The sequence below is a fragment of the Oncorhynchus tshawytscha genome, linkage group LG12 (genome assembly GCF_018296145.1).
Source record: "Oncorhynchus tshawytscha isolate Ot180627B linkage group LG12, Otsh_v2.0, whole genome shotgun sequence".
NCBI lineage: Eukaryota > Metazoa > Chordata > Actinopteri > Salmoniformes > Salmonidae > Oncorhynchus > Oncorhynchus tshawytscha.
Window position 1 is genome coordinate 33,380,010 of NC_056440.1, and position 22,241 is coordinate 33,402,250.

At 43.0% G+C, this 22,241-nt stretch overlaps 1 protein-coding gene across 1 annotated transcript in view; it reads right to left on the bottom strand.

Moving 5' to 3' along the window:
- LOC112262988 (transmembrane protein 132D) overlaps window positions 1–22,241 on the bottom strand; it is a 67,117-nt gene that overhangs the window by 23,402 nt on the left and 21,474 nt on the right. Inside the window, exon 3 of the mRNA XM_024438909.2 lies at window positions 7,430–7,567. Coding sequence (XP_024294677.2) covers window positions 7,430–7,567 — 138 coding nt within the window. The remainder of the gene's footprint in view (window positions 1–7,429; window positions 7,568–22,241) is intronic.

Below are 22,241 nucleotides of genomic sequence, written 5' to 3' on the forward strand. Positions count from 1 at the left end.
TTGTGTGGTCAGGTGCCACAAAGAGGGACTTAGGAAAATTCCCAATTGCCTCAGAACAGGGCAGCACGACTGGCCCGAACTGTCTCAGTACTTTTTTTGTAAGAGGTATTGGCATGCTGAATGCACCGAGTTGTCTTTAAACTACTAACACAGCTCGGACACCCATACATATCCCATAAGACATGCCACCAGAGGTCTCTTCACAATCCCAAAGTATAGAACAGACTATGGGAGACGTAAAGTACTATATAGAGCCATGGCTACATGGAACTCTATTCCACATCAGGTAACTGATGCAAGCAGTAAAATCAGAAGAAAAAAATACACCTTATGGAACAACGGGGACTGTGAAGAAACACACACAGGCACAGACACATGATAAGACATGCACTCTACACACATGTACACATGGATTTTGTATTGCAGATATGTGGTAGCAGAGTAGTGGCCTGAGGACACAAATTCATGTGTTGTGAAAAGTAATATGAAATGTAATGTCATGTAATATTTTAAATTCTGCCTTAATGTTGCTGGACCCCAGGAAGAGTAGCTGCTGCCCTGGCAGCATCAAATGGGGATCCTTAATAAATACAAATACTCCACAATACTGACCTCAATGACAGAGTGAAAAGAAGGAAGCCTGTACGGAATAAAATATTCTAAAACATGCACCCGATTTGCAATAAGCCACTTAAGTAAAACTTTAAAAAATGTGGCATAGAAATGTACTTTATGCCCTGAATACAAAGTGTTATGTTTGGGCCAAATCTAATACATCACTGAGTACCACTCTTCATATTTCTAAGCAGGCTGTAGGCTGCATCATGTTATAGGTATGCTTTTCATTGGCAAGGACTAGGGAGTCTTTTAGGATAAAAAGAAACGGAATAGAGCTAAGCACGAGCAAAATCCTAGAGGGAAACGTCCTTTAGTCTGCTTTCTAACAGACACTGGGAGACAAATTCACCTTTCAGCATGGCAAGAACCTAAAACACAATTCCCAGCATACACAGGAGTTGCTTACCAAGATAACATTGAATGTTCCTGAGTGGCCTAGTTACAGTTTTGGCTTAAATCGGCATTAAAATCTATGGCAAGACTTGAAAACAGCTGTCTAGCCATGTTCAACAACCAACTTGACAGAGCTTAAAGAATTATAAAAATAATCATGTGCAATCCAGGTGTGCAAAGCGCTTAGAGACTTACCCGGAAAGACATACAGCTGTAAGCACTGCCAAAGGTGATTCAAACATGGGTGTGAATATTTATGCAAATTAGATATTTCTGTATTTCATTTTCAATAATTTTTCTAAATTTTACGCAAAAATCTTTTTAATGTGTTTTTAATTCAGGCTGTAACACAAAAACAGGTGGAATAAGGCACTGTACAGTGGGGCAAAAAAGTATTTAGTCAGCCACCAATTGTGCAAGTTCTCCCACTTAAAAAGATGAGAGAGGCCTGTAAGTTTCATCATAGGTACACTTCAACTATGACAGACAAAATGAGAGAAAAAAATCCAGAAAATCACATTGTAGGATTTTTTATGAATTTATTTGCAAATTATGTTGGAAAATAAGTATTTGGTCACCTACAAACAAGCACGATTTCAGGCTCTCACAGACCTGTAACTTCTTCTTTAAGAGGCTCCTCTGTCCTCCACTTGTTACCTGTATTAATGGCACCTGTTTGAACTTGTTATCAGTATAAAAGACACCTGTCCACAACTTCAAACAGTCACACTCCAAACTCCACTATGGCCAAGACCAAAGAGCTGTCAAAGGACACCAGAAACAAAATTGTAGACCTAGACCAGGCTGGGAAGACGGAATCTGCAATAGGTAAGCAGCTTGGTTTGAAGAAATCAACTGTGGGAGCAATTATTAGGAAATGGAAGACATACAAGACCACTGATAATCTCCCTCGATCTGGCCCTCCACGCAAGATCTCACCCCAGGGGGTCAAAATTATCACAAGAACGGTGAGCAAAAATCCCAGAACCACACGGGGGGGCCTAGTGAATGACCTGCAGAGAGCTGGGACCAAAGTAACAAAGCCTACCATCAGTAACACACTACGCCGCCAGGGACTCAAATTCTGCAGTGCCAGACGTGTCCCCCTGCTTAAGCCAGTACATGTCCAGGCCGTCTGAAGTTTGCTAGAGAGCATTTCGATGATCCAGAAGAAGATTGGGAGAATGTCATATGGTCAGATGAAACCAAAATATAACTTTTTGGTAAAAACTCAACTCGTCGTGTTTGGAGGGCAAAGAATGCTGAGTTGCATCCAAAGAACACCATACCTACTGTGAAGCATGGGGGTGGAAACATCATGCTTTGGGGCTGTTTTTCTGCAAAGGGACCAGGACGACTGATCCGCGTAAAAAATGAACGGGGCCATGTATCGTGAGATTTTGAGTGAAAACCTCCTTCCATCAGCAAGGGCATTGAAGATGAAACGTGTCTGGGTCTTTCAGCATGACAATGATCCCAAACACACTGCCCGGGCAACGAAGGAGTGGCTTCGTAAGAAGCATTTCAAGGTCCTGGAGTGGCCTAGCCAGTCTCCAGATCTCAACCCCATAGAAAATCTTTGGAGGGAGTTGAAAGTCCATGTTGCCCAGCAACAGCCCCAAAACATCACTACTCTAGAGGAGATCTGCATGGAGGAATGGGCCAAAATACCAGCAACAGTGTGTGAAAACCTTGTGAAGACTTACAGAAAACTTTGACCTCTGTCATTGCCAACAAAGGGTATATAACAAAGTATTGAGATAAACTTTTGTTATTGACCAAATACTTATTTTCCACCATAATTTGCAAATAAATTCATTTAAAATCCTACAATGTGATTTTCTGGATTTTTTTTCTCATTTTGTCTGTCATAGTTGAAGTGTACCTATGATGAAAATTACAGGCCTCTCTCATCTTTTTAAGTAGGAGAACTTGCACAATTGGTGGCTGACTAAATACTTTTTTGCCCCACTGTATATGGTTTGTATATAGTCTAGTACAGGTATTCCCAAACTGGGTACCCCCAGGGGTACGCGCAATGCCGCCGGGGGTACGCCAAATACAAATGTGATTTTGGGGATTTTTTTTTCTTCTCACATTTTCAAACAGTCAATTTATATTTTCCAACGGGGCTATACATTTGGGCAAGTTTTTTTCCCCGCCTGGGTAGCCTCGTTTCACTGCCAAAAATAAAATGAAACCATCTAGTGTTCAGCGAAATAAGAACACAATGTCAAATACAGGTAGCCTAGTCAAATAATTAACATCCAATCACATTAACCGTTACTCTCTCACCGGAATTCTACTACTTATGTAGCCAAAAGTAGCTGCTGCTCATGTTGCACAAAAGCCATGACAGGGAGACATAGTGGAGTGGTAACGCGCATGCAAGAGGTTGCTCCCGACGCCACTTGGGTACACTGCAGCATCCACTAAGAGGCTCTTGCTACCAAGGGAATGCCTGACAGCATGAAAGGCGTTTTGGACACTACAGTGAAAATGGTTAACTTTGTTAAAGCAAGCCCCTGAACTCTTGTGTATTTTCTGCACTATGCAATGATATGGGCAGTGACCATGTAACGCTTTTACAACATACATAAGGGAGCTGGTTATCAACGGGCAAAGTATTGACACGTTTAAAAAAAAAATTGAGATACGAGCTTAACTTTTTTTACTGACCATCATTTTCACTTGTCATCATCCAAGCGGTCAGACGAGTTTCTAACGTGACTGGCCTATCTGGGTGATGTTTTTTCTTGCTTGAATGATCTGAATCTAGGATTACAGTAACTCTCCGCAACAATATACAATGTACGGGACAAAATTGAGGCTATGATTAAGAAGTTGGACAACAAACAGGTCTTTCCATCATTGTATGATTTTTTTTGTGTGCAAATGAACTCAAGCTTACGGACAATGTCAAATGTGATATAGCGAAGCACCTGAGTGAGTTGGGTGCGCAATTACGTAGGTACTTTCCCGAAACGGACGACACAAACAACTGGATTCTTATCCCTTTCATGTCCTTCCTCCAGTCCACTTACCGATATCTGAACAAGAGAGCCTCATCGAAATCGCAACAAGCGGTTCTGGGAAAATTGAATTTAATCAGAAGCCACTGCCAGATTTCTGGATTGTGCTGCGCTCAGAGTATCCTGCTTGGGCAAATCGCGCTGTTAAGACACTGATGCCCTTTGCAATCACGTACCTATGTGAGAGTGGATTCACGGCCCTCACTAGCATGAAAACTAAATACAGGCACAGACCGTTTGTGGAAAATTATTTAAGACCGAGACTTTCTCCAATAGAGTTATGTGCATCCTTTCAAGCACACCCTTCTCATTAACCTGTGGTGAGATATTCATTTTTCAAATAGCGTTTTATATGTAAGATGGTTAAATAAAGAGCAAAATTATTGATTATTATTGATTATTATTCTATTATTATTTGTGCACTGGTCCTATAAGAGCTCTTTGTCACTTCCCACGAGCCGGGTCGTGACAAAAACTCACACTCATTCCTATGTTTAATATATGTATTGTATAGTGTGTGCAGGCTTCCAATGATGGCAAAAAGTAACATTTGAGAGTGTGCTGACCCTGGTGCTAGAGGGGGTATGCAGCTGGAGGTTAAATGTTTGAAGGGGTATGGGACTATAAAAAGTTGGTCTAGTGAGTGTGCGTAGGGTCAGTGCAGATAGTTTGGTAGGCTCTTTGAAAAAAGGGTTCTTCAGCTGTCTCCATAGATAACCTTTTTTTGTTTCAGGTGGAAGCCATTTTAGGGGTTTGCCTGAGTATAGCAGAGTGAACAGTCTATGGCTTGGGAGTCTTTTGCAATTTTTCGGGCCTTCCTCTGATACTGCTTGATATAGAGGTCCTGGATAGCAGGGAGCTCGGCCCGTGTCATGTACTGGGTGGTGCATTTGCCATACCAAGCGGTGCTGTAGCCAGTCAAGATGCTCTTGACAGTGTAGCTGCAGAACTTTTTGAGGATCCGAGGGCCCATCTCAAAACTTTACAGCCTCCTGAGGGGGAAGAGACGCTACTGTGCCCACTTCATGACAGTGTGGGTGTGTGTGAACCATGTTAAGTCCTTAGTGATGTCGACGCCAAGGAACTTGAAGCTCCGTCAATGTGGATGGGGGCGTGCTCTCCCCTCTTTCTCCTATAGTCCATGATCAGCTCCTTGGTCCTACTGACGTTGAGGGAGAGGTTATTGTCCTGGCACCACACTGCTAAGTCTCTGACCTCCTCCCTGTAGGCTGAGTCATCGGCGTCTGTGATCCGGCCTACCACCGTCATGTTGTCAGCAAACTTCAAGATGGTGTTGGAGTCGTGCGTAGCCACGCAGTTGTGGGTAAACAGGGAGTACAGGAGGGGACTAAGCACACAAAGTCAAATGCAAGCACAAAGCTAATCTGATGAGTTCTCTATCATTTATTCTTTGAGATCTTCTTTAATTCTGCACACCATATCTTAGTATATTGCACAAAAACACTGAAACACAAACAAACCATAAATGTTTTAGTCAAGTATCAAAACAAGATGTGCCCGATTAAAAGACGGTCTCTATCCCACATTAAAACAGATTTTGCCGGTTTAATCTGGCATTACATTGAAATGGGGGACACCATTGTAGCCTTCTGCCATTCTTGTGGGTGAAGCAGTGAAGTACTCCAACCCGCAGATTATTAAAGGGACAGCACTCTCACTAAGCAGCTGTTTTAAGTCAGAAGATCCATTGCAGTCTATTGTCAAACAGAGGCAAAAAATGTCTTAATATCCAGATAGCTGCATAAACACTCACGGTACTTACTGCCACTATAGGAAACTGAGAGACAAAGTCCATGAAATCCCCAAAGTGGTGTGACATTAGACAGCCCCTACAGGGGGTCTAGTAAATTATGACATTTTAAGATGGATTAGCCCTAACAAATGATTTTGCATCCACAAATATGTTCCCCAAAACGGGTTTGATAAACAATGAACTAATACCATCACATAGGGAAAACAAGAAAATGAGGTCAACCCAGCTCAATTCAATAATGGACACCAAAATGCTTCAATTAAAATTACAAACGACAAATGAAGTGCCACATTTGATTTCAGGGGAACTTCTCATAGACTATAAATACCTGGAGCCACACCAGATCATCTAAAGGTCATCCTAGCCACAGAGTTGGCCAGTTACATGGAATGTCAATTGAAGGTCATGTTCCAGCATGGACAGGTTCCTACATCTGGGGTATTGTCCTCAAGCAAGGAAAAGGTTACACTTCAGAAAGAGGACCATGACTCTAGATATATTTGTGACAGCAGCAATGGTACCAGAATAATATCCCACAGACTTAAAAGGACATACAAGTTTAGCTTCTAGGAACGAAAGGGGTATTATCAACAAAGCTACATCTTCACATTGACTGGGGCTAGCTAATGTTTAATGTTAATCATTGTTTAATTGTTTTCCAAAAGCACTAACATAATGTAAGGGATACAAAAAAAAACTTTAATATTCTAAATAGGGGACAGAAATACTTTTCAACGATTTCATGTGAACTATAGATAAGCAATTAGAAAAATATCCAGAGATTGACGTAGCCCTTTCCTGCAGTCAAATTACCAAATTGCCCTCTGGTGGCCTCATTGGTGGAATGTTAATATTTTTCATAATTTCATAATTAATAAACATGATACATTTTTTTTTAACAACGGTGTTCCTATGTCAAATGGTTTTGTTATATTTCAGTCTTCTGTGATTTATATAGTCTCATATTGAGATGCAAACTCAAAATGGAATACAATTCAACTCTACTGTATATCTGACATTGTACAGGTGTCTTCATTTTTTTCTAAGCCCATAACCATGTGTGTGAGGTGTATACTTTTGTTTCAAATTAGATTTGTTTAAGACTACCAAGAAACACTCTGTGTGACCCTGATTTAGCCCACTGCATAAAAGGTTAAGAGGTAGCTCTACTTAATAAGGTGTGAGGACAGTGGCCTTTTTAAAAGCAGATTTACTTAAGCTTTTCCCAGCAGCAGTTTTGTGCTTGGATAGCATACGGTGTCTTGTCAGGTCAGATAGGCTAAGCCTCGGTCAAAATGGCATCGTGTGTGGGTGGTATTTATTCTGAGGCATTATCCTACTCATACTACTTTGCAGAATTTTTTTCACTCCCTCAGGCAAAATTGAAATCATTAAGCCCCAGTAGCATGTACACTATTATCACAATACATTATCTAACAACCCATGACATAATATCACTTCTTAACATTCAGAAGTGTGTTTAAAGTTGTCTATGAGCAGCCAAACCCAGACGTGAATGGTCCATCCATGATCCAGTGGTTGAACACGGTGAGTTTAATGGAGTTCACTGATAGTAAATTGAGGGATTGTTGTGTATTTTCAGCAGACTTGCCTTTTTCCCGGTATGGCAGATTTCCTCTGACAAACAACAGCGATGGTGCCATCTGCTCCAGCGTCCAGAGTGATATCCCACAGCAACGAGTTACTAGGTGTTGCTGTGCGAAACGACACTCCCTTCTTTACAATCGCTCTGTGAATGAAGACAAGAAGAATGTATAAGACAAATACCACCAACTCTAAAAATTGTACACCTACCAGTAAGTCCATCTCCACTGGACCTAGCTAGTATGACGTTGGCCTCCCATAGCTTGGGGCCATGAAATGATTCATTCCTAAGCCCTTCGGTCAATCAAAGACCACTTTGCTAGTAGCAAATCCCTATCATTTAAGAGGCTTGAGCAAACCCCATAGGATAGGTTTCAATAGCCAGAGGAAAAATGCATTTTGAGTGTTTAGTATTCCTCATATACTATGGGCATCTTTGGTCCTGTCTTGTACACAAATTATTCGTAGTGTACTAATGGCTTGTTGGCCTGCTGGCCTCTCATTTGTAAATGATAAGCATTATCTAATGCAGCTGAACACAGAGTACAACAACAGAGAGCCTAATGCTAATTGAAAATATTACCCTGGTATTAATGGCTAGTGTAAAATGTCCTACCGGAAGTTAGCGTAGCGTATGAGGGGAAGAGGTCAGATATATACATGAAAACATCCATAGTGTTGTACCGGAGAGGCATCCTACTTTCCATCCTCTACCAATGTACAGGATAACAACACTGCACTCGTTGATCTTTCTTTAGAGCCACTCAAAGTATTTTTCAAATACAATTCTTCCAGCTTAATGATCTATATAAACGGAGCACCACCAAGTTGTTTCTTCATAAAAATATTCCTAATAGTGCGTAACATCGTCCGTGTAGTATTATCATGTGCATGCATGTCATGTGTAGCCTAATGCTGCTCATGGGTTTATCCCTGACTCTTTCAGACATACATTCTGGCAGTAAAACAACAGTGAGCACATTATGTGTCTCTGGGGAGAGGTAATCTATGATATGAGCATCCATCTGATCCTCTCTACTCCCCCTCCTGTGGGACATTCAAGGTCATATGGACAGATGCTATACTCATGCTACTGCCATGCGTATGTACTCATCCCGTTTAAAAACGCATTTGTTTTAGTTAATGTTATTTGCCTATGTGTGTAGTTGTGGGTGTTTTGTAAGTGTGCATGTGTGGTGTGTGTTTGTATATGTGTGCGTGAACATCTGCACATACAGCTCTTCCAAGATGTAATCAGGAGTACTGGTTTGAAGGCTCAAGGGAGCACTAATCTTGGCATGGAGGTTGCTGAAATCGTCCTGTGATGCTGCCACATGGCGCACAGAAATGACCCAATGCCTTCGGCTCTCCCTCTGTCTCCTCTCCCTCTCCCTCCTCTCCCTCTCCCTCTCCCTCCTCTCCCTCTGTCTCCTCTCCGTCCTTCTCTCTGTCAACATGAGGGGACATACTTGTGGCACGTGTGAGACAGGGACTCAGACATTTCAGTAAGATTTCACTGATCCTGCCATGTTACTGCTACAATCTCTATTCGACAAAAGTGCTAACAGTACTTACTAGACTGGCAAAGGAAAATTTGGCGATCACAGGAGAATTACACATCCCCAAAGGGGCTGGATGGATGTAAATCAGGAAATATCTTGGGATAATCTAAAAAGAGTTGCAAGCAGTAGAAATGTCAATTCCGGGCAGTACAGTAGTACAGGCTGATAGTGGAGTAACTAACACCTGTGTGTGTGTGTGTGTGTGTGTGTGTGTGTGTGTGTGTGTGTGTGTGTGTGTGTGTGTGTGTGTGTGTGTGTGTGTGTGTGTGTGTGTGTGTGTGTGTGTGTGTGTGTGTGTGTGTGTGTGTGTGTGTGTGTGTGTGTGTGAAGGTGAAGGTGACCTGCCTCTCTCTGTACTGTTCATCCATTAGAGTAAGTGGCACAGAGGGGACAGGGAGGGGCCCTCACTATATTGTTAGCAACAACCAGCAGGTTCCCAGGGGGAAAGCAGGAGCAAATGCACAGGAGACGGACAGGCTCTGAGGGGAGCAGGACTGACAGGCTCTGAGGGGAGAGCGGGAGTGGAGCAGCAGCCACAGATTAACAGGGGGACAGGGACTGTGAGTGGGGGTGAAGGTGACTGGGTAGAAGGGGACATGCCTGTCACCACCCATCTCTCCTGACCACAACAACACTCCTAGAGCCAGGATGTCAGGTAACCTTGAGGCCTCTACAACCTCTGGGATAAAGGTATAGTAATATACCAACAGTACCAGGAGATGTTATAAAAACTATAACATCCTGTCTTCACATGAACTTCCATTAGTTTAGCAGTTACTATAGGGGCAGGTCACAGCATAATCCTTATTCTGACTCATAAGGATTTGCTGGGGTCATAGTGGTAAACAGAACAATGCTATTATTTGCCATCAATGAATTGGCATCTGTAATGAAAAAAGGTGTAACCCTGATGACACGCTTCTTGTAATAAGTAATGAGAAAATATCTGAGAACAGTTCATCTGGTAATGGAATTCTAAATATACCCACTCATGCTAGTGTTGAGCCTGGTGGTGTGGGGTTTACCTAATCAAAACTAACTGTTACAAGAGTACCTATCTGCCTTTTCTCCCCAGGCCCTCTGGGATCTAAGGGGGAAACCCCACGGTGATGAGAGGGAGGAGGGATTTTTCTTAACAGTGGTTCAGAACAAGAACCATAGCGGTCAGTGACTGTGCTTAGGCAGTGCTGGCTGGGGAGGCAGGAGGAGGAGGTATCGAGGCACCAGGGCAGGGAAGATGGATTGGCCCAAAGACTGGAGCTGACAGTGTGTGAGAAAAGCAGCTCTCAGGTGCTGCACCTGCCATCCATCTCACTTCTCTCCAGGCAAGGTTTGAGTGTCGAACTAACGTGTATTTTGCATACCAATGCCCCACCACCTGACCACCTCCACCCCACACTGCCACAGGAAGCCATGGCCTCTCTTACTTTTGTCACACACACCCATGGCAGCCCTTGCCCCCTGGCCCGCTCCAGTCAGCAACCCCCCTGTGCTTGTTTGATCTTCTCTCTAAGCCTTATTTTTTCAGTCATAACTGAGTGAGTGAATAATGGCAGACCATAAAAATCAAGTAAACAGTGTTAAATGTAGATTAGCCTGACTTTAATTCACCATATTAGTGCATTTTCTGTGATAATAAAATACTATTTGTGGACAAGTACCACTATGGTTGTTAAAATATATTTTAAAAATCATCCAATGTAAAGTGAATGATTGTATCGATGATTGTATGAAGATGAAAAATAATTCCACGGATAATAAAGGGAAAACCAGCCATGTCATGGACCCAGATTTTAAAGTGAAAACCAGCCATGTCATGGACCCAGATTTTAAAGTGAAAACCAGCCACATCGAGGACACCAACACCTTGCTCCCGGACAAGCTAAACACCTTCTTTGTCCACTTCGAAGAAAACATAGCGCCGCCGACACGGGCCACCGCCACCGACGCGGGCCACCGCCGCTCACGAGAACTGACCTCTCATTCTCCCGGGCCGACATGAGTAAGACATTTAAGTGTGTTAACCCTCACAAGGCTGCTGGCCCAGATGGCATCCCTAACCGTGTCCTTAGAGTAGAGATCGACCGATTAATCGCAATGGGCGATAAATTAGGGCCGATTTCAAGTTTTCATAACAATCGGAAATCGGTATTTTTGGACACCAATTTTGCCATTTTTTTTCACCTTTATTTATCTAGGCAAGTCAGTTAAGAACACATTCTTATTTTCAATGACAGCCTAGGAACGGTGGGTTAATTGCCTTGTTCAGGGCCAGAACGACAGATTTTTACCTTGTCAGCTCGGGGATTCGTTTTTGCAACCTTACGGTTACTAGTCCAACGCACTAACCACCTGCCTTACATTGCACTCCACGAGGAGCCTGTGTGGCAGGCTGACTACCTGTTACGCGAGGGCAGCAAGAAGCCAAGGTAAGTTGCTAGCTAGCATTAAACTTATAAAAAACAATCAATCTTCACATAATCACTAGTTAACTACACATGGTTGATGATATTACTAGTTTATCTAGCGTGTCCTGCGTTGCATATAATCGATGCGGTGCCCGTTAATTTCTCATCAAATCACAGCCTACTTCGCCAAACGGGTGATGATTTAGCACTGTCGTTGCACCAAACCTAAACATAAACATCAATGCCTTTCTTTAAAACCAATACACAAGTACATATTTTTTAAACCTGATAATTTAGTTAATATTGCCTGCTAACATGAATTTCTTAGAATTGGGGAAATTGTGTCACTTCTCTTGAGTTCCGTGCAAGCAATCAGGGTATATGCAACAGTTTGGGCCGTCTGGCTTGTGGCGAACTGTGTGAAGTCCATTTATTCCTAACAAAGACCGTAATTAATTTGCCAGAATTGTACATAATTATGACATAACACTTAAGGTTGTATAATGTAACAGCAATATTTAGACTTAAGGATGCCACCCGTTAGATAAAATACAGAACGATTCCGCATTTCACTGAAAGAATAAACGTTTTGTTTTCGAAATGATATGTTTCCGGATTCGACCATATTAATGACCATATTTGATAGAGCAGTCTGACTAAGCAATGTAGGCAGCAGCAAGCTCGTACGCATTCATTCAAACAGCACTTTCGTGTGTTTTGCCAGCAGCTCTTCACAATGCTTCAAGCATTGAGCTGTTTATGACTTCAAGACTTTCAACTCCTGAGATTAGGCCGGTGTAAACGATGTGAAATGGCTAGCTAGTTAGCGGGGTGCACGCTAATAGCGTTTCAATCGGTGACGTCACTCGCTCTGAGACTTGGAGTAGTTGTTCCCCTTGCTCTGCAAGGGCCGCGGCTTTTGTGGAGCGATGGGTAACGATGCTTCCAGGGTGGCTGTTGTCGATGTGTTCCTGGTTCGAGCCCAGGTAGGAACGAGGAGAGGGACGGGAGCTATACTGTTACACTGGCAATACTAAAGTGCCTATAAGAACATCCAATCGTCAAAGGTACAGTGGGGCAAAAAGTATTTAGTCAGCCACCAATTGTGCAAGTTCTCCCACTTAAAAAGATGAGAGAGGCCTGTAATTTTCATCATAGGTACACTTCAACTATGACAGACAAAATGAGAGAAAAAAATCCAGAAAATCACATTGTAGGATTTTTTATGAATTTATTTGCATATTATGGTGGAAAATAAGTATTTGGTCACCTACAAACAAGCAAGATTTCTGGCTCTCACAGACCTGTAACTTCTTCTTTAAGAGGCTCCTCTGTCCTCCACTTACCTGTATTAATGGCACCTGTTTGAACTTGTTATCAGTATAAAAGACACCTGTCCACAACCTCAAACAGTCACACTCCAAACTCCACTATGGCCAAGACCAAAGAGCTGTCAAAGGACACCAGAAACAAAATTGTAGGCCTGGACCAGGCTGGGAAGACGGAATCTGCAATAGGTAAGCAGCTTGGTTTGAAGAAATCAACTGTGGGAGAAATTATTAGGAAATGGAAGACATACAAGACCACTGATAATCTCCCTCGATCTGGGGCTCCAATGTTTAGCCTTGTGTAATAGGTTTTGTGTGTTTTGACACTCTTATGTAGGTGTCATAACCAGCCATAAATTAGAGCAATATATGTCACAACAGGTGTAAGTATATGGGTCATGACAGTGTTATGACAATATTATGACAGGTTAGGACAAGTTATGTCAGCTGTTACAACATATTATGACATGGTTATGACCAGGTGTCAAGTAAAGTGTTACTGTATTCTTTTTATTTGGGGGATTTGCGTGAATTGTTAGGTATTACTGCACTGTTGGAGCAAGGAAGATAAGATTTTCGCTACACTCGCGATAAAATCTGCAAGCTATGTGTACGCGACAAATAAAATTGTATTTGATTTGATAATACAGCCGTCGGCATTGTCATGAGGCTCCCCATCCTAATTTGACCTGGTTTTGAGGGCAACCCAGTGCCCTATTCACAGTAAGACCCACTCCACAGGCAGGCCCACCTGTTCAGGGGTTACAATCAGGCCCCTGATCCACTTTTCCTTCACATCTCTGGCTCAGTACAGACGAATCACTGCAGAGACATGGCACAAATACTGAAAACTGTAATACCATAAATGCAATCTCAAACAGATGCAATCTTTCATTATGTAAGCAAATAACCATCGTTCAGCGAGTCTGATGTTCCGCCATTCATCAATGACATGCTTGTCATACTTATGTGTCAGTTTAGGGAGTTCTTTAGGGCAATGCTAACGCCAGATGTCCTCCCAGCAAACAGGAGATATCATGAGGACATTCAGTGACGTTCCCATTAGGTCTCTTAAGGGTTTTTGCGCAACGTTATCCCACTGAATTTCTGAGAACATTCTAAGAAGGCTGCGTGATTGTCCCAAGGGAACGTTCTCTAGGGGACCTTTGTCTTGTTCCCTGTAAATTCCCAGGATGCCACTGAGGACCACGTCAGGTAGGGATTCATATTTTCCAGAAAATCTACCAAGTTTCCATAGTGGGAATGATTCAGAATTATCCAGAGAGTCCCGGGAAATACAAAATTCGGTAGTGCCCATTTAAAGCATTTAAAACCAAGGTCACTATGCCAGGGTTCTCCCAAAATAAGATTGACGCTGCTCCACATTGCCTGTTTGTCTGTGCTACTATGTAAAGATTTCACAGCATGTGAAACTGATATTTAGTAATGACAGGAGGGGCGTTGTTGGGGCTGTGTTTCTGGACCTAAGGAAGGCTTTTGATACTGGTAACCATGAGGTTATCAGCACAAAATTGTCCAAGTTCAACTTTTCCCCCGATGCCTTGAGATGGATGAAATCATATCTTGAAGGCAGAACTCAGTGTGTCAGAGTGAGCAATGAGCTGTCACTTACTCTTAGCTATGATGTGGGCGTGCCCCAAGGGTCAATACTGGGGCCCCTCCTGTTCAGCCTGAACATTAATGATCTGCCTTCTGTCTGTACTGGGTCTGAAGTTCAAATGTATGGGGATGACACAGTGATATATGTGAATGCAAAGAGCAAACAACAAGCTGCACAAGAACTCACGACTGTAATGGTCCATGGTTACAAAGTGGCTCAGTGACTCGTGCTTGCATCTCAATGTGAAAAAAACTGTCTGCGTGTCAGATGCTACTGAGCCAGATGTCTACGTGTCAGCGGAGAAGCTCCAGGTGGTATCTGATTTTAAGTATCTTGGCATCATACTTGATTCCAACCTCTCTTTTAAAAAGCAGGTGAAAAAGGTAATTCAAATAACCAAATTCAACCTAGCTAATTTCCAATTTATACGAAATTGTTTGACTACATAGGTAGCAAAACTATACTTCAAATCTATGATACTCCCCCACTTAACATACTGCTTGACTAGTTGGGCCCAAGATTGCTGTACAACATTAAAACCTATTCAGTCTGTCTTACAAACAGGCTCTTAAAGTGCTTGATAGGAAGACCAATAGCCATCATCACTGTTACATCCTCAGAAAGCATGAGCTCCTGAGTTTGGAAAATCTTGTGCAATACACCGATGCATGTCTTGTATTCAAGATTCTAAATGGCCTGGCTCCCCCTCCGCTCAGTACTTTTGTTAAACAGAAAACCCAAACATATGGCAGCAGATCCAGAAGGTCTGCCATGAGAGGTGGCTGTATAGTTCCCATAAGGAAAAGCACCTTTAGTCAATCTGCTTTCTCTGTGAGAGCTTCCCATGTATGGAAAACACTGACATCAGACACACATAACTGCACCACCTATCACACTTTCACATGAAGACATGGCTAAATGTCCATCAGATTTGTGAACATAATCCCTAGCTGTGTATTGCTGCTTTCCAATGTTGTCTGTTGTCTGTAGGAAAAGCTAAAAACATTTCTCATAAGAAACTAGCTCCCTGGTACACAGAAAATACCCGAGCTCTGAAGCAAGCTTCCAGAAAATTGGAACGGAAATGGCGCCACATCAAACTGGAAGTCTTCCGACTAGCTTGGAAAGACAGTACCGTGCAGTGCCGAAGAGCCCTTACTGCTGCTCGTTCATCCTATTTTTCTAACTTAATTGAGGAAAATAAGAACAATCCGAAATTCCTTTTTGATACTGTCGCAAAGCTAACTAAAAAGCAGCATTCCCCAAGAGAGGATGGCTTTCACTTCAGCAGTGATAAATTCATGAACTTCTTTGAGGAAAAGATCATGATTATTAGAAAGCAAATTACGGACTCCTCTTTAAATCTGCGTATTCCTTCAAAGCTCAGTTGTCCTGAGTCTGCACAACTCTGCCAGGACCTAGGATCAAGAGAGACGCTCAAATGTTTTAGTACTATATCTCTTGACACAATGATGAAAATAATCATGGCCTCTAAACCTTCAAGCTGCATACTGGACCCTATTCCAACTAAACTACTGAAAGAGCTGCTTCCTGTGCAGCTGAACATAATAAATGGCTCTCTATCCACCGGATGTGTACCAAACTCACTAAAAGTGGCAGTAATAAAGCCTCTCTTGAAAAAGCCAAACCTTGACCCAGAAAATATAAAAAACTATCGGCCTATATCGAATCTTCCATTCCTCTCAAAATTTTTAGAAAAGACTGTTGCGCAGCAACTCACTGCTTTCCTGAAGACAAACAATGTATACGAAATGCTTCAGTCTGGTTTTAGACCCCATCATAGCACTGAGACTGCACTTGTGAAGGTGGTAAATGACCTTTTAATGACATCAGACCGAGGCTCTGCATCTGTCCTCGTGCTCCTAGACCTTAGTGCTGCTTTTGATACCATCGATCACCACATTCTTTTGGAAAGATTGGAAACCCAAATTGGTCTACACGGACAAGTTCTGGCCTGGTTTAGATCTTATCTGTCGGAAAGATATCAGTTTGTCTCTGTGAATGGTTTGTCCTCTGTCAAATCAACTGTAAATTTAGGTGTTCCTCAAGGTTCCGTTTTAGGACTACTATTGTTTTCACTATATATTTTACCTCTTGGGGATGTCATTCGAAAACATAATGTTAACTTTCACTGCTATGCGGATGACACACAGCTGTACATTTCAATGAAACATGGTGAAGCCCCAAAATTGCCCTCGCTAGAAGCATGTGTTTCAGACATAAGGAAGTGGATGGCTGCAAACTTTCTACTTTTAAACTCGGACAAAACAGAGATACTTGGTCTAGGTCCCAAGAAACAAAGAGATCTTCTGTTGAATCTGACAATTAATCTTAATGGTTGTACAGTTGTCTCAAATAAAACTGTGAAGGACCTCGGCGTTACTCTGGACCCTGATCTCTCTTTTGAAGAACATATCAAGACCATTTCAAGGACAGCTTTTATCCATGTACATAACATTGCAAAAATCAGAAACTTTCTGTCCAAAAATGATGCAGAAAAATGTATCCATGCTTTTGTCACTTCTAGGTTAGACTACTGCAATGCTCTACTTTCCGGCTACCCGGATAAAGCACTAAATAAACTTCAGTTAGTGCTAAATACAGCTGCTAGAATCCTGACTAGAACCAAAAAATGTGATCATATTACTACAGTGCTAGCCTCCCTACACTGGCTTCCTGTCAAGGAAAGGGCTGATTTCAAGGTTTTACTGCTAACCTACAAAGCATTACATGGGCTTGCTCCTACCTATCTCTCTGATTTGGTCCTGCCGTACATACCTGCACGTACGCTACGGTCACAAGACGCAGGCCTCCTAATTGTCCCTAGAATTTCTAAGCAAACAGCTGGAGGCAGGGCTTTCTCCTATAGACCTCCATTTTTATGGTATGGTCTGCCTACCCATGTAAGAGACGCAAACTCGGTCTCAACCTTTAAGTCTTTCTGAAGACTCATCTCTTCAGTGGGTCATATGATTGAGTGTAGTCTGGCCCAGGAGTGGGAGGGTGAACGGAAAGGCTCTGGAGCAACGAACCGCCCTTGCTGTCTCTGCCTGACCGGTTCCCCTCTTTCCACTGGGATTCTCTGCCTTTAACCCTATTACAGGGGCTGAGTCACTGGCTTACTGGGGCTCTTTCATACCGTCCCTGGGAGGGGTGCGTCACTTGAGTGGGTTGAGTCACTGATGTGATCTTCCTGACTGGGTTGGCGCCCCCCCTTGAAGATATCCCTCTAGTGGTGTGGGGGACTGTGCTTTGGCAAAGTGGGTGGGGTTATATCCTTCCTGTTTGGCCCTGTCCGGGGGTGTCCTCGGATGGGGCCACAGTGTCTCCTGACACCTCCTGTCTCAGCCTCCAGTATTTATGCTGCAGTAGTTTATGTGTCGGGGGGCTAGGGTCAGTTTGTTATATCTGGAGTACTTCTCCTGTCCTATTCGGTGTCCTGTGTGAATTTAAGTGTGCTCTCTCTAATTCTCTCTTTCTCTCTTTCTTTCTCTCTCTCGGAGGACCTGAGCCCTAGGACCATGCCTAGGACCATGCCTCAGGACTACCTGACATGTTGACTTCTTGCTGTCCCCAGTCCACCTGGCCGTGCTGCTGCTCCAGTTTCAACTGTTCTGCCTTATTATTATTGGACCATGCTGGTCATTTATGAACATTTGAACATCTTGGCCATGTTCTGTTATAATCTCCACCCGGCACAGCCAGAAGAGGACTGGCCACCCCACATAGCCTGGTTCCTCTCTAGGTTTCTTCCTAGGTTTTGGCCTTTCTAGGGAGTTTTTCCTAGCCACCGTGCTTCTACACCTGCATTGCTTGCTGTTTTGGGTTTTAGGCTGGGTTTCTGTACAGCACTTTGAGATATCAGCTGATGTACGAAGGGCTATATAAATACATTTGATTTGATTTGATTTGTAGCTTGTGAGGTGTGGAAACACTTTGTTGCTTTTATGGATTTTGTCTTGTTGCTTTTTGTGCTATGTTGCTCTGTCTGAATGCTATGTCTTGCTTGTCCCATGTTGCTCTGCGTGTGCTCATGTAACCGATGTGAAATGTCTAACTAGTCAGCGGTGGTGCGCGCTAATAGCATTTCAATCAGTGACATCACTTGCTCAGACCTTGAAGTAGTGGTTCCCCTTGCTCTGCAAAGGCTGTGGCTTTTGTGGAGCGATGGGTAACGATGCTTCATTACAGACAACAGTCACCCACGAAGCATCGTTACCCATCGCTCCACAAAAGCCGCAGCCTTTGCAGAGCAAGGGGAACCACTACTTCAAGATGTCACCGATTGAAACGCTATTAGCGCGCACCACCGCTGACTAGTTAGCCATTTCATATCGGTTACACTCACTGCTCATTAATTATCTGTATTGTAATTGTTTTTAATAAGCCTGCCCAGGGACTGCGGTTGAAAAGTAGCCGGCTGGCTAAAACCGTCACTTTTACTGGTAAGTATTCAGACCGCTTGACTTTTTCCACATTTTGTTACGTTACAGCCTTATTCTAAAATTGCCAAAATAGCTTTTTTCGTCATGAATTTTTCGTCGTGACATAGCAAAACAAAAAGGATTTTAAATGTCTGCTAATTCAAAATAAAAAACAAAATATCACATTTACATAAGTATTCAGACACTTTACTCAGCACTTTGTTTAAGCACCTTTGGCAGCGAATAAATCCTTGAGTCTTCTTTGGTATGACTCTACAAGCTTGGCACACCTGATTTGGGGGAGTTTCTTCATTCTTCTCTGCAGATCCTCTCAAGCTCGGTCAGGTTGGATCGGGAGCATTGCTACACAGCTATTTTCAGGTCTCTCCAGAGATCGGTTTCAAGTCCGGGCACTGGCTGGGCCACTCAAGGACATTCCAAGACCTGTATACAAGTTCTGTGTGGTCTTGGCTGTGTGCTTAGGGTCGTTGTCCCGTTGAAATGTGAGTCTTTGCCCCAGTCTGAGGTCCTGAGAATTCTGGAGCAGGTTTTCATCAAGGATCTCTCAGTACTTTGCTCCGTTCATCTTTCCCTAGATCCTGATCACTGAAAAACATCCCCACAGCATGATACAGCCACCACCACGCTTCATCAGAGAGATGGTGCCTGGTTTCCTCCAGACGTGACGCTTGGCATTCAGGCCAAAGAGTACAATCTTTGTTTCATCAGACCAGAGAATCTATCTTGTTTCTCATGGTCTGAGAATCCTTTAGGTGCCTTTTGGCAAAGTGGGCTGTCATGGGTGGCTTCCGTCTGGCCACTCTACAATAAAAGGCCTGATTGGTGGAGTGCTGCAGAGAATGTTGTTCTTCTGGAAGGTTCTTCCATCTCCTCTGAGGAACTCTGGAGCTCGGTCATAGTGATCATCTGGTTCTTGGTCACCTCCCTGACCAAGGCCCTTCTCCGCAGATTGCTCCATTTGGCTGGGCGGCCAGCTCTAGGAAGAGTCTTGGGGGTTCCAAATTTCTTCCATTTAAGAATGATGGAGGACCTTCAATGCTGCAGACATTTTTGGTACCCTTCTCTAGATCTGTGCCTCGACACAATCCTGTCTCGGAGCTCTACGGATATTTCCTTTGACCCCATGGCTTGGTTTTTGCTCTGACATGTACTGGCAACCGTGGGACCTTATATAGACAGGTGTATGCCTTTCCAAATCATTTCCAATCAATTGAATTTACCACAGTTGGACTCCAGTCAAGTTGTAGAAACATCAAGGATGGTCAATGGAAACAGGAGGCACCTGAGCTCAATTTTGAGTCTCATAGTGAAGGGTCGGAATACTTATGTAAATAAGGTATTTCTGTTTCCGCTTTGTCATTATGTGGTATTGCATGTAGAGATTGATGAGGAAAATATAATTTAATCCATTTTATAATAAGACTGTGACGTATGAAAATGTGGAAAAAGTCTAGGGGTCTGAATACTTGCCGAATATCCTATTTGGCAAAGTTGAGTGACTGATTATACAGATAGCAGATCAGCTCATGAATAATGGGGAGTCGAAGAGAGGAAATTGTTTAAATATCAAGGTATCTTAACTGGGCCAACCCTGTATAAAAAACAATGTCCATATATCTACTCTCATATCGTTTGTTGACGTCACACCCTGATCTGTTTCACCTGTCTTTGTGATGGTCTCCACCCCCCTCCAGGTGTTGCCCCTCTTCCCCATTATCCCCTGTGTATTTATACCTGGGTTCTCTGTTTGTCTGTTGCCAGTTCATCTTGTTTGTTCAAGTCAACCAGTGTTTTGTGTCTCAGCGCCTGCTTTTTCCAGTCTCTCTCCCTCCTGGTTTTGACCTTTGCCAGTCCTGACTCCGAGCCCGCCTGCCTGACCACTCTGCCTGCCCCTGAGCTTGCCTGCCTGCCGACCTGTACCTTTGCCCCCTCTCTGGATTACCAACCTCTGCCTTACACTGACCCTGAGCCTGCCTGCCGTCCGGTACCATTGGCCCACCTGGTTTGCTGACCCCTGCCTGCTTGGAACTGTCTATTGCCTGCCCCTGTTGAGATATTAAACTATTGTTTATTTGACGTGGTCTGTATCTGGGTCTTACCTTCATACCTGATAATTGATCACACATTCTCTACCAAAGCTCTCAGATGGGCAGCAATACGAGACAGCGCAGAGAAGTGGGGTATATTTTATAGCGGTGTTTCGACATGCATAGGCGAGACGTCCTTTGATAATGCTACCAATAGATTACATAATAAAGTTAGGAATTTTCGTGAGTCAGGATTTGGAGTTTCAGTGGGATTGGGACATTATGAAAATAGCCTAGGCTCTATATAAAGCTACTAGATGAGTCAATAGAACAAAGAATACACTTGATTTAGGCTCAATTATTGCACACTAAATGTTTCTGATCAGTGATAGACGAGCAAATGAATAAATGAGCTACCACTTCCACCTGTCCAGCTAGAGATCAATTAAACAAATATACAGACAGAGATTCCGTGAAACAAAATCACATTGATTGATTATCAGCCAAGTCAAAGGTTTTTGGTCGGGAGTAGGACAGGCTGAAGAGAGAACTCCACTTGTATAACATACTAGCAAAATGTTCTTATCAGCTAATGTATAAGCAAACTAAAATAAAAATGGTCATTAGCACTCACCTCAACTTAGCTAACATTTCCCCAGCCTAATTTTTGCCAAATATCCAAATGGAGATTCAGTGAAAACAAAAATCTGACATTGATAGACGAGTCCCCCAAGCTTGTCTCAAAGCAGCACAATGGAGCTGTCCCAATCAAAACTGTGCTGAAATGATCATCTAGGTGACCACACACAACTATTGCTTTAAATTAGTATAGCGATTGGATATGACTTTGGGAGTTTCGGTATAAGCGAGGATTTGATACATGCCTTGTATTGAAATAATGGTGCCGGATGGGATGGCTGCTGTTTTACGGGCTCCTAACCAATTGTGTATTGTTTGTAACTTATTTTGTACATAATGTTCCTGCTACTGTCTCTAATGACCGAAAAGAGCTTCTGGATATCAGAACAGCGATTACTCACCTCGAACTGGATGAAGATTTTTTCTTTAATGAGACTGACGTGAAGGATATACTGTTTCTCACGGACCAGGCCCAAATCCCCATCATTCGCATGAAGAATAGATGAAGATACAGCAGAGATCCGGGTGCCTTGCGAGAATTAGTACCATCTGTTCTATTGACCAACATGCAATCCCTGGAGAATAAACTGGATGAGCTCCGTTTGAGACTATCCTACCAACGAGACATTAAAAACTGTAATATCTTATGTTTCACAGAGTCGTGGCTGAACGATGACACAGATAATATAAAGTTGGCTGGGTTATCCGTGCATCGGTAGGACAGAACAGCTGCGTCCGGTAAGACGAGGGGTGGTGGTATGTGTCTAT